Source organism: Atractosteus spatula, chromosome 23 (assembly GCF_055471065.1).
Source record: "Atractosteus spatula isolate fAtrSpa1 chromosome 23, fAtrSpa1.hap1, whole genome shotgun sequence".
Classification (NCBI taxonomy): Eukaryota; Metazoa; Chordata; class Actinopteri; order Semionotiformes; family Lepisosteidae; genus Atractosteus; species Atractosteus spatula.
The window spans coordinates 4929440-4942738 of NC_142728.1; the positions used below are offsets into that span (position 1 = coordinate 4929440).

Sequence of the window (13299 nt, forward strand, 5' to 3'; positions counted from 1 at the left end):
TACAGTACATACTGTACTAGCAAATCTTCCAAATCACAGCATACCAACATAAAAAAATGTGATATTACAGGAGCCAAAGTTGGTGAGACCGTGAAAATGCCTTTGTTTTTTTCCCAGGCATTGTTAATGTAATGTATTTACTCTGTTTTTTGATACAGTTTTTGTTTCTTTAAATTGCATACAAGAATCTGATTTCGTTTTTGTTGGTTTTTTACCCCATCACCAAAGCTGGTGTTTATTGTTCTTGCAAGACGTTAAAACTGTCTTATCTCTGTGAAATCTCTTGAGAGAGCTTGAGATTCATCGTAAATCCCAAACCGTATAGGAAATGAGCTATGGCAAAAAAAGTGCTATGTCGCATTACCTCCTTGTAGTCCAATCTCGTTGGAGGCTTTGCGTAGCTGGCTCAAGGGATGGGAGCTGACCAAGAAAGTCAGATCTCAGCTTTAAGTGGTGATGGTCAGCAAGTAGTTGGTTTTCTTCCCAACTTTACAGACTAATGCCACAGTATAGCAAAAGGGGATACCATGCTGAAAGAGCAGTGTCAGGACAGTTGAAGTTGCATGGTCATTAAAGATGTCATGGCATTCTTCAAAAGAGTAGGGGTTTAACTCTCCTGTCCTGGCCTAATTCCATGCTGGGTTGGCATTATCTGGCCTGTCTAAAGTTACCCTTTAATGCACTGCTGAGGCCTGTTCTCATTTCTCTGTCTATTGTGTAGTGTGGCTGCAGTGCTCTTTTAAAACTACTAGGCAAAACAATGAAATTACCGCAGTCATGGGCAGATGGCTGGTCTATAAAAAGCATGTAATCCTGGAGATTTAGTAAATATGAAAGAAGGAACTGTGCCCAATAATAGATAAAAAACCAGTAGTAAAAATATACTGTATGTACTGTACTACAGTGTATATATATACACCAAGGGATGGTTAGAGTAAGTAATAATGCAGGAGGTTAAACAGTGCTATTTATGTTTGTAATAATCTGAAAATTATTGTAGTAAATGTGACTGATGTTGATCTATACACACATCATTTTCTGCATTAATCATAAATAAAAAAAACAAGGCAGAAGATATCAAGAAGACCATGCCAACAATGATGACTGAATGGTTAATTTGTGAATGTGACAGCCAAATTACAAGCTTTCAGACTGAACGGCAACAAACTATAAAACTCAGTTATGATTAGTTCAGAAAGCGTGAGGAACTCTCCCCCCCCAACAGCCCCAGGGTTTGGCAGATGCTGCTTAGCTGGATCATTGTCTCAAAATTTATCAATCTTGGCTGTGAGAAAATCAATCTCTGCTAGCTTTCTGTCAAAGCGAGTGAGATGGTTGTGTTCCATGCACTACCGATAATAACTGTTAAAAAAAAGCTGATCTCACCCTGAACAAAGTATTAATAGTCACGCACATCCATAATCATTTTATGCCACAATTACATGCTGTACACAAGTGATTGCTTTATGTACGTTTCTTAGAGTTGAATCCATATTTTAAATAGGACAGTTTATAATGTACTACCCTAGTATACTGTTCATACAGCATTATTTACTGCACCAGATGAATCACCCACAGTGAGAGCAGACAATACACTTTCAACCACACAGCAATCATGCTCTTATTGTTCTTTCGCAGTATTTCTGAAGGGTGCAATCTTGACAAGAAAAAAAATGTCTTTGTTTAATGTGTATCTGAATCATCATAAAACTATTTCAAAGAATAGTTACCATGATAAAGTTAGCACCGAATCTCACTCTTGCCGAGCTACAGGAGTGTGCCACCCAATTCTCAATGACTTAATTAAACTATTTGATTTAACTGGCCTTAAATACCATTACTTTAATTCAGTTCATGATAGGTACAGTATTGAGAACGTCATGTGTGCTCTATAGCCTGTGGGGCTGAGGTTCTGCAATATGAGTAGACAGGAGAAGCTGGCACAGGGATCCATCAAGAAGCAGCTGCACATAATAGTGGGATCAAGCAGCTGCTATCAGTCCAGAAAGGAAAGATTAACTGTCCACCTTCCTTTAGTTAGTAATCCTTCTCTGTTTCATGTTCTTAAGGGTGTTACAAGTTGGGTTGTAGAACTGCCAGAGTCATTTGGATCAGGTCCGGAAAAAAATATCGATTTACTCTATACTCATCCCTGCCCACAAAACTCAACACTAGAGTGCAGAATCACAGTGCAAATGTTTTTTATCCCCTGCTCTCATTTTTGTTGTTACAGTATTACAGCACTGCAAATGCAGATTGTGTCTCCTGCTTAGATGCATGAAATTGTTTATTTCTTCAGTGCTGTAACTGCTACTCAGCCTAGCACAGAAATAAAGAATCTTTGTGTTCTTTCTGATTACAATCTGCCTTTTGAAGCAATTACTTGTGATACCACTAGAGTGTATTATTTTACCAGCATAAAATCAACCTCATTTTTTCTTCTCTCTCTCAGATGGATGTAGAATAGCTAAGAAAAGCTGGTGTTCATACATAAAATAATTCAAGCAGCCCGAATGTTAACTACATGCAAGTCTGACAACATCTTCTGGATGTAAATGAAATCTTAGCAACTCTGCATTGTCATCAAGAAGGGTTCAGAGTCAAAATTCTCCTCCTAACATTTACTACAGAACAGACTACTTTTGCAATCCTCTTTTACAATCTACTACTCTGTTTAGTCTTACAGTATATCTCTGGCTTGTAATGCTTTACAGATAGTAAATGGTGGTTTTTCCAGTGTTCATACATTGTGGGAAACACCAGAAAGCACTTTTAAATTTAAACTGGATGTCTGTTACTTCAGATTGAATTTTATCATGCTTTTATCATGTGTTATTAGTATGTTGTTTTTTGTATCAGTTATTAGTTGTTTTCCATCCATCCATTTTCAAACTGCTTTTTTCAGGGTCACAGGGAAACCGGAGTCTATTCAGGCTAGCAACAGGAGCAAGGCAGGGTACACCCTAGGTGGGACACCAGTCCATTGCAAGGTGGACAACAGAAACAAACACTGGGACACACACTCACACCAGGGCCAGTTTTTCCCAAAGCCACTTAACCTACCAGCATGTCTTTTCACTGTGGGAGGAAACCGGAGCACCCGGAGGAAATGCACACAAACATTTGTATGGAGAGAACATACAAACTCCACTGAAGTGAAGTGAACACAGGCATCCAGGACTGTGAGGCAGCAATGCTAACAACTGCGCAATATTACTTGTTTCATCTGTTCTAATTCTTTTGAAGTTCTTTTGGGGTGAGTATTAAAAGTGCACTATAAAATAATGATGATGGTAATCCAAGGATAAGCCTAAGGAACCGTATCTTCTGGTTCATACCTGACAAAAAAAATGATATGACACCAAGACTATTATGCATTTTAGTCCTGACTCTGCGGCTTGGTTGGAAACCCTCCTTTGTGGTAGAATGTCACATATTGTAGACAAACCAAAAGCGTTTTACCAATAGGAAGCCCATGCTACTGTGTTTGTCTCTTCAACACCCAGTGGCAGATTTAACATGTTTGGAGTACTGCAGGACTGACTATAATGCTACAGTGTAGACTCTCGCCCACCCTTACCTTTTTGGTACTGTAGCCAGAGCTGCTGCTGCACCTTCTTGCTGGGGAAGTAGATGGCACAGGTGAGTTCAGAGCCGTAGAGAGCTTCTGCAATGTAGTGGCTGCCGTACTGCTGGAGAAAGGACAGCAGTTCCTCTCGTGTGCTCTCCGTGTTCAGCATCTTCAATATCTTAGAGAAGTCTGGTAGGGGACAAACAAACCAGCTTATAAGACAAGCACATGAAAACATTTTCTCCTTGGTAAGACAGCCCTTTTGCACAGTGCCCTCTCACATCTGTATAACAGAAATGATTGATAAAGAAATAAAACTGAGCACCTTAACATGGTAGGCCGCTGCAAGCAAACGAGAGGAGCCACGCACCCGTTGTTGATGAGTTTGCTACCTGGTGTGAACAAAACTTCCTCAAGCTAAATGCGTCCAAGACCAAAGATATTGTATGATAATTGACTTCAGGAAAAACCCACACCCCCACCCTAACCTAAATTAGGGGCAAATCAGTGGAGCTGGTAGAACAAGACATGTACTTGTGGACTGTTGTGGACTCCAAGCTAAATTTCGAAGCCAATACTGACTTGATCCTCAAAAAGGGGTAACAGTGTCTTTTTTTCTTACGGAAGCTTAAGCATTTTAAGTTCGCTGATTCCTTGTTGATTTTGTTCTATCGGCCCTTCCTTGAATCAGTTCTGAGTTTTTCCCCGATCTGCTGGTTTGGCAACCTGAATCTGAGAGGCAAGAACAAACTGCGAAGCCTGGTGAAAATATGTCATCTTCACACGTTTTGCGTAAAGTAAAATCCTTCTGTAACAATCCTTCACACCCCTTTTTTAATGATTTCCAGTTACTCCCATCAGAATGCAGATACCAACTCCACAACTCCAAAACTAATAGATTTAAGTTCACATTCATACCAGTAGCCACATCCTTACTTAACACTCTATGCAAATATGTTTGTATATTGTTGTTGATGTCATATTCTTTTTTTCTGTCCATCTGTACACCAATACTGCTGCTGTAAAACTAATTGCCCCCTCGGGGATAATAAAGACTCTTTCTCCCACCTACTATATGAATATGAAAAACATTTATGAACTTTTCAGTCCGAAATTCCTGATCTGCCATTCAAAACATGTCAGTCACATAAAAAACATGAACATCTGAGGCATGCAATAATGTTGAATCTCCTCACAGTGGTGGAACACACACACATCAGGAAATTTTACTATTGTGGCCTTCGGAGATAATTCTTGGCTTATATTTACTTAATTATGGACAGCAAAAAAATAGATATTTGAGAGATTTTTCTAACTTTCAGTAGCAACTGCATTTATTTAGGAACAACACAACAATTTGCATTTCAGTATTTAAAGCTACAGATATTATTCATCTAAGGCCGCATAAGTAATGTGCTTTCCTCATGTAGTTTTAAAGGGGAACTGTGTTGATTAGCATCTGTGCCTCTATTTGTATTACCTAATGTTTTATTTTTCCTTGCCTAATGGTCAGGTCTGTTTTTTTAACAATTTAGTTTTTACAATAAAACAACACACTATAAAATGATGCATAAACATATTTATGATTTTGAATTTTAACAATGTGCAATCTCCCCCAAAACAATTCCAACTCCATTTTTCAAACATGTTCAGACAGTAACAACACTAAAAGCACTTTCATAAAAGATTGTAGTGTTTTAAGGCTCTATAAAAACAATCAATACAAATAATTTAGTGATGAGCATTTCCTCCCCACAAAACATCACAGATTTCACAGTAACATTGCTGAATTAGTCCTGATTAGTTAGAGTAAAATCTAAACGTGCAATAGAACATCTGTTATTTGGTAAACTAAATTAAGATTCCATTTAACATTTTATTTCTGCTTCACTCAATTTTTGTCTTGATGGAGGCTTCAAGTTAATCAAATTTGTCACCTCCTCCTTATTTTATGAATGCAATAAGTCATTAGTAACAGGTTTGGTTAAAACTGCTCCCCTGATATTACCATATATTACATTCTTCCCACAAATCAATATGTGGTGCTGAAGGAACAGCTCCAGGAAGAAAAATGCATGCTAAATGTTAGAAATAAAAATGTATCCAGGGGCAGAAAGATGTTCACCAGCTTCCTGCACTACTACAGGTTATAGGTTTTGACTTTATATTTCTAAAGCATGATCATAAGCAGTATTATTAAAATGCCACAAAATAAAAAATCTGCTTCATCCAGCTACAGTGCCTTTAGAAAGTTTACACACCCCTTCCAAGTAATACATTTAGTGGCCTACCAGCCTGAAATCAAGACACATTAAATCAGAATTTATTTTACCTTTATTTACACATTGCAACACACAACCTCCAAGTGAAAAACAAATACTCAGACATTCGGAGAAGTAATTACCAGGAAAATGAGTTGGAAATGCGTCTGTGTAAATAACAAACCCTTCTATTCCAAACGACTGGTGCTTTTTCCCTGCAGGATAATTCAATACCCATGCTAAAGTGTTACATAAAATTAAATAAAATATTGAATATATAAATCCTGATATATCAAAGCAGCTGTATTTTTAAATTTTAGAACTCCTTAAAATTGCTTTACACTGTTTATGTCATAATAAATGTATTACCAAGTGCCACATTCAGAAGGACTCTGTTTGGCTTCCACCAAAACTATGGAAAGTTAGAATGCTTCATGATATTGCACCACTAGTACCTACAGTAGTTTGAAGCTGATAAAGCCTGAAGCTCTGTAAGGGTTACTGTACCTGTGGACAGTGTGATTGCACTGAGCTTCACCTTGTACAGGTTACTGCGGACCCTCCATTGCTGTACCATGGGGTAACCCATCGCTTCATTGTACTTTGCATCTCCTGCAATTTCAACACAGAAAAACACAAGTTGTCAAACAGATCTGGATACCAGGAGATGTCAACTGTCTGGGTAAAAAGCAACATATTCCACTTTCAAAATTACCCTGCAATAATTAAAACCTTGCCATGTCAGACTTGTAATTTATATCGTTTCCTTGAGAATAATAATAACAACAACATCACTTTATTAACCCTTTACAATTTCTTGCATTAGGAATTCTCTTTTCCCAGACCCCAGCTTGCTCTCCATGAGACACACAGACAGGGAGAGAGCCTGGGGTCAGAGGACAGGGTCTGCCATTGTACAGCACCCCTGGAGCAGTTAGGGTTAAGGGCCTTACTCAGGGGCCCAACGGAGTAGGATTCCTCTGCCAGCTGCGGGATTTGAACCAGCAACCTTCTAGCCACAGGCACATCTCCTTAGCCACAGAGCCACCGCTCTGCCCCAGAATCCAACTATTAAAAGAATCATTTTTCGAAACGGAAAAATAACAAGCTGAAAGTCTCATATAACAAACAGAAAATGTATTTGGATAAACGCCAAGCTCAAACTCACTAGTGCCCCCTCCCTCAATCTCTGCATAACCAAAAGAGTCTGTGCTCAATTCTGTATGCAAAAAACTTTTGACAAGCAGAAGATGACTCAGTCAGTGTTCCTTTCACTTTCAAGCGACTGAAACTGCTCTGTCTTTTTCTTGAAGTCTAAACACCTTCCATAACTCCCCCACAAAACATACAAAAATAAGTGAACAAATTTCTCTCTTCTCTGAAGCAATAATAATGAATTATGTGAAGATCCCTCATTTTAAACAAAGCTCACAAGTTATGTTAGACCTCCTGCCTGGCTTATTACTATACAGTAACACTTCACAATAAGTGGCTATATTCATCCTATAAATTAGACATGAAATAATGCATAATTGCTTGCAGAATTACCCTGAAATGCAAATAAGTCACAATGTATTCAAGTTAAGCATTATCTATATTAATTCCTTTGGTTGTCTTTAGTTATGAACGGGGACCTATTGAGAAGTTACCTAAAATGCAAGTGCTTCAGTGAATTCAACCAGCCAACATAGAATATAGTATAGCTTTTTAAAATCTAACATATTCTTATGAAATAAGAGAACTGTACTGGATGGATTTTCTTGTAAATGAAAGCTATATCAACTTTAATTGCTCACATGACCACAGAGGTAAGATTAGAACCTGTGTAAGACAATGTCTGTGACTTGTTCTTTGAACAAACGCATCACTCATCCCTTGAATACTTTCACTGTACAGGAAGTAAGGTGAATTGAAATTAATAATTAATTAAGGAATTGACAAAATACTGAGCTACTGTAGATTACTGTATGTGCATCTTGACATTAAAAATAAAGGAAACAGAAACAGATATAAAAAAGACTACAGTAGGTAGCCTGAAATCCTAGTTTCGGGCTTCAATATTCTCCTCAGCCCACCTGTCAGCAGATGAAGATTGGGCAGTGGCTCGGAGAGAATCCCCCGACACTGCTCTTCCACAGGCAGGGGGATCACCATCAGCCCGTCCGCCAGCTGGGGAAAGTCCTTGATGAAGTTGTTATCTCTGGAACACACACAGGACACCAGACGTGACTGAAAGTGCAGTTTCACAACAGTTATCAGCCGAAAGAAATGAACTCTTGCTAAATATTGTCATGAGGTATATCCAAATACATTTATGACATCTTTATTACACTAGACATGTAAATTGAGAACAAATTCTAAAGGTGACCTAGAGTAGCGTTTATACAGCAGGAGACTGTACAAGGAATTTCCATTTTTCACAGGAAAAGTGAGAGAAGTACCTTGCCCCAAATGTACAACAGCAGCATTCCACCCAAAAGCATAGTACAGTCTATAGTACAGAGTCCTACACATTATTCCATACTAATGGCCTGAAACTGAGTTTGTATGTATTTTCTGTACCTGTCTAATTTTTCTAAAATGTCTAGAAGGTTTTGCCTAAGGCCCATCTCATTGTGATGATTATTGTTTTTAGTTATTTTCTGATGGTAAAGGAAACACAACATTTTCTGGAATGAGAATACTATAGTTATAGCCTATGTATTTTCACAAAAAAGTTGTCAATTTGTTTTAACCCCTCTGACCAGCAATACAACTTGTGCAGTGAGGCATTGCAACATGCCAATCACACAAAAGCTCGTTAGGTGCACTTTTTACCCAACGAGGTCCAGGTGGAACAAGGCCTTAATTCATAGCTTAGGTCACTGCAAGAAAAAGGCCACACTAGTCAGTTTTCTGTGCATTCCATAATGCCTCGAATGTCACCAGAAGCAAAGGAGAGGGCCATTGAGAAGGTTTCAGCAGACCGGCAGGACAGATGACCATCCAAGATCTGGTCTCCCTTGTGTGACCACACCAGAGCAGGACCGACACATCAGACTGGTCCATCTGAGAGATTGTTTCAGATCTGCCACCCGTACTGCTTCTGAAATCGCCAGCAGACACAATGCCCACATCAGTGACAGGACAATGAGGCTCCATGCTGCTGGCCTTTGAGCAAGGCGACCGGTCAGAGGCCCTCTGCTCACAGCTCCTAGATGTCACACCGACTGGCTTGGGCAAGACAGAGGCTGCGATGGACTCGTCAGCAGTGGCATCTTCACGGATGAGTCACTCTTCAGTCTATTGCACGCAGACGGGAGGGCCAGAGTGTGGAGGAGAAGGTGTTGCGTTTCTTTTTTCCATCAGTATATATGAGATAATGAATAGAACATCATCTACTGTAGTTGCTACTTTTGATCTGGTTATAACTTTCTATGTGCTCAAACTCTGTGATCTCTTCCATTCTCATTCCATTACACCAATTCTTGATAAAGGTCCACATTGAAATGATGTAAAAAAGCTTTTTGCACCACATTACAGATTGCTACTCCAGAATTGCTAAAGACAATACACCTTCTGTAGTAAATATAACTTATGACGATAACCTGTTGTTTTAATTTCAGCTGTGTAGAACTGTTCCCTTGACAGTCCAGAACTATAATATATACAATACAAAATATTCAAGTAAAAGCCCCTGGCTTTACAATCACAAAACTGCTTATTCCCAAGCCTACATAGGGAGGAAGGTAAAATGGAATAAAGCTACTTAAATTACAGTCAGGCAAGTAGTCCCTAAAGGGCTACAGTTCTGCTGTGCAAGGCACAGGAGCTGTAAATAAAAACAGACATACATTCTCCCAGGATTCAACACAAATCTAAATCATCCCTTTCTATGTAATGTCAATGTTAAAGTGCTTAAAGCAAAATAGGAGCAGGTCACAACAGTAAACAGCATTATTTTTTGATTAAAGCATTAACTCCTACATTATAAAACTGAAAACATCAGACAAAAAAAAGACTGGTTATGTCTTTATTTTTTATCTGCTCCTTTCTTCACTCATTTTCAAATGCTTTATATAAACGAAGAATTACTATGCACGAAGGAGAATAAGTACAGTATCTTGACCGACCATCACAGGCATCTCTGCAAAACTGATTCCTTAGGATCTTTCAGGAAAAGGATGAATGAGGTCCTATATTCAATAAATTACTACTAACAGCAATTTTGTTGGCAAATAAAATAATAAATAATTACAATAATTGCACATTATTATAGTTCTTTTATTTTCAATCTTAAAAAGCTTTCAATATTGGAGAGGATCCCCACTGTCCACAACTGATGTGCTGCCCCCAATTAGATGAGCAGCCACTCTGCCCCAGCAGCTCCCCACTGCATTTTAGATAGAAAAAAATAAATAGATAAATTAAAGAGGAAAGGTAGACACATTTACAGATTGAAAGTTATCCAGAAAGCTGGTGTAACAGTACCTATCAACAGTAGCATGGATTCTTTAATAATCAAATAATCAAGACCTCAATAAATATCTCATCTGAAGGATGTCATTTCCTACAGCAGTGTCTCCAATCATTAAATGAGAAGATTGGATTAGAACTTCTGGTCCACAGGGAATAGTGTCACCTACTGGTCCACTGGAACCACTTACTGCACAACAGTAACCAGGTTTTCCTTGAAGGTCCCACATCCCAGGACTGACCACGTACAGCCTTGCACGGTTTCTGAGATCTGATTAAGTCAAGGTGGTAACACTCAAGTGAGTGTGATGGACGGAACAGTCTCCTCTGTTCTAATGTGGGTACATGAACAATGTCTTTTTCAATGATCACCAAAGCTAAAGCAGACATCCATTTGATTCATCTGTTGACTGACTTATAGTCAGATGACTAAAGGCTTATTGTCAGGATAATGAAAACGTTTTTAATGGAATCAGACACCCTGCACCCAGTGTTGCACAACACGTCTAAAACAACAGGGGCTTTCTGAGTCAATTATTCCTTCTGTTTGCATCTCATAAAGAAGAGGTGAAGTTTGAGACAGTTTTGATTCACATCCTAGATGCATGACGTCTCTGAGGTCAGAAAAGAGAGCTCTGCGGTTTTTGTTCGCAGGGGTGGAATAACCTGCAGCAGGTGGAACAATGTTCTTTTTATCCTTTGTCTGGGATAAGCTTTCAGTGTTGTGGGCTCAGCCTAGTGAATTTTTTGCTCTGCTGGTAATGTTTATCCTGTTCTGTATGAGTGCAAACCATTAAGATGAAGGATTACACTGCTGGAAAAAATGAAGAGTTATTTATAATCTTTGGACTAGAGCAGTCATCTACTGGAAAGGAAACAATAGTAGCTTGGAAAATTATGCATTTCTAGTTCATAAGAACAACAGGTTTACTGTTCAATGCTTTCATTTATAACACACAGTTTGAGATCTACCCTCTCTGGAGCTTTTAGATATAGACTACTCTGTTGCATTGTGCAAATGGATTTTCACTGAAGCCTGAGGACATTCTATTGGATTTCAATGAAACACTCAGAGTGCACCTGCCTAATACTTCATTAATGATACTGGCTTTCCCCAAGCACTGGTAATTTTTACACTGATTACGGCATACATCTGTTTAGACTATGTATCTCTAATAGCAAAGCCCTTTTGAATCTCAAATATTTACGAAAAGATGCCTCTTCGTCCCTTTAGCAAGCAACCCAGTCCAAAATGTAAGTATATCAGGGTCCAGATTTTGCTCTGCTAAGCCACTGTTATGAAGAGTTTTGTTTTTTTCTAGGTTGTTCAGGAAATGAAGCTCTGTCATTTCTGAAAAAGAGCACCGCTTCATACCTGTTTAATGATTAGACAGCTGGTTTCTTTGCAATGTTCAAACAGGATTTTGTTGGCAAAGGAAGGGCAATCCTTAAACAGTGTTAAAGGCAATCACAGCTACTTTGCTGGAAGCTTGAATGGGAAATTCAAGGGCAGAGGGGAAAGATAGAAAGAGATTACTCTCCCACACACAAAAAAATATTGATTATTAAATTTAATAAGAGGACCCATTTGAAAATCCTGTAAAGGCCTCAGTTTGAGATATACAGTAAGTGCTTTTAGATCTCCCATGAAATTAGAGTCTATCATTATCACCTAGAGGCTTTTTACATTAACTCATTTTCTAGGTTAACATGGTACCAAAATTAATCGAAAAGGAGGGAAATACAATGTTGATTTATTTCCATAACATCAAGGCAATATGAAATGACAACTGAAAATAACAGCACCTTGTGCACACAAGATATTCAGCATTTTTGGCTATTGATTTTTTTTTTACAGAGTTCCTCTTTCAAAGATGAGGTTACAAGATTTAAGCCTTAAATTTCTCAACAGCAGAAAGGATTACGAGGAATTTAGTCATTTACTGCATATGCTATTTTAGAAAACTCCACTGAATTTGAATTGTAAGGATAAAAGGTGTCAAAGCTTTAAAATAATGTATTATACTCTACTCATGTAATTTGACGTTAGCCCATTCGAAGTAATTTGTTAAAGACAATAAATTAATATAGAATTTTACTTCTCCTACATACAGTACATGTACCAAAGTTGTCACATTTCATCCATTTCACCCTTATTGAACTAGTGACTTGCATACAGAGTGCACTGATTAATCAGAGTTTTACAGATTAACAGGAGGTTAACAGGTTAAACAGGAGGAGACCCTTCGACAAATATTACATATAATTTTAACTATGGTAATCCAAGGATACAGGATTACAAGCCAGAGCCAGTTTTTATTTGCGATGAGACTGGCATGTTTTGGAAGCTAGTGGTGAGTTGAACTGACATCTCTAAGGAGGAGAAATCAGTTCCAGGTTTTAAAACGGGAAATGATAGGTTAAATCCATACACATGTTTGAATGCTTTGGATGATAGTTTGGTGCAAGCAATGATCTCTCATTTGCTTTGAAAAGCCAGAATAAGAGCCTTCTACCAGTGTTGAGAGCTACCTCTAGTCAAAGAATTTGGCCTTCAAGTTTCTCCTTATCTTGAATAATGCGCTAGGCCATCGCAAAGTTCTCAGACCAACGCCGAAATTGCGTATTTGCCCAAGATTGCCACCTCATTTATGCAGCATCTTGATCAAACTATCATCTCTACTTTCAGAAGCTATTACACTCTGACAGTGGGGTTTTGTTTCAGGGGAACTAAGCCACCTCATATAACCACCCACATTTTTACATACTCCACACACAGCTACAGGTTTTCCACACAGGTCTGAGCTCCCGTTTAAGTCAGTAGCAGTGGTAAGCACCTCCTCTCTGTCATTTTCGTTTGGCCAGTCACACTTTCACTGTCCTTCCCTTTTATTGGCGTGCTGACATAGAAACAACCAAACCTACTACTCAGTTGCTCCATCCCCTCTGGAACTGCTGCTGGAATTCGGCAGACCTGTCCAGGCTCATTTTACATCGAATTCTGGTGCTGCA

General features: G+C 38.6%; 1 protein-coding gene across 1 annotated transcript in view; it reads right to left on the reverse strand.

The window, feature by feature from the left end:
• LOC148816085 (astrotactin-2-like) overlaps positions 1-13299 on the reverse strand; it is a 203373-nt gene that overhangs the window by 154300 nt on the left and 35774 nt on the right. Inside the window, exons 3-5 of the mRNA XM_088904656.1 lie at positions 7908-8032; positions 6340-6444; positions 3581-3760 (exon numbers count right to left, since the gene is read on the reverse strand). Coding sequence (XP_088760782.1) covers positions 3581-3760; positions 6340-6444; positions 7908-8032 — 410 coding nt within the window. The remainder of the gene's footprint in view (positions 1-3580; positions 3761-6339; positions 6445-7907; positions 8033-13299) is intronic.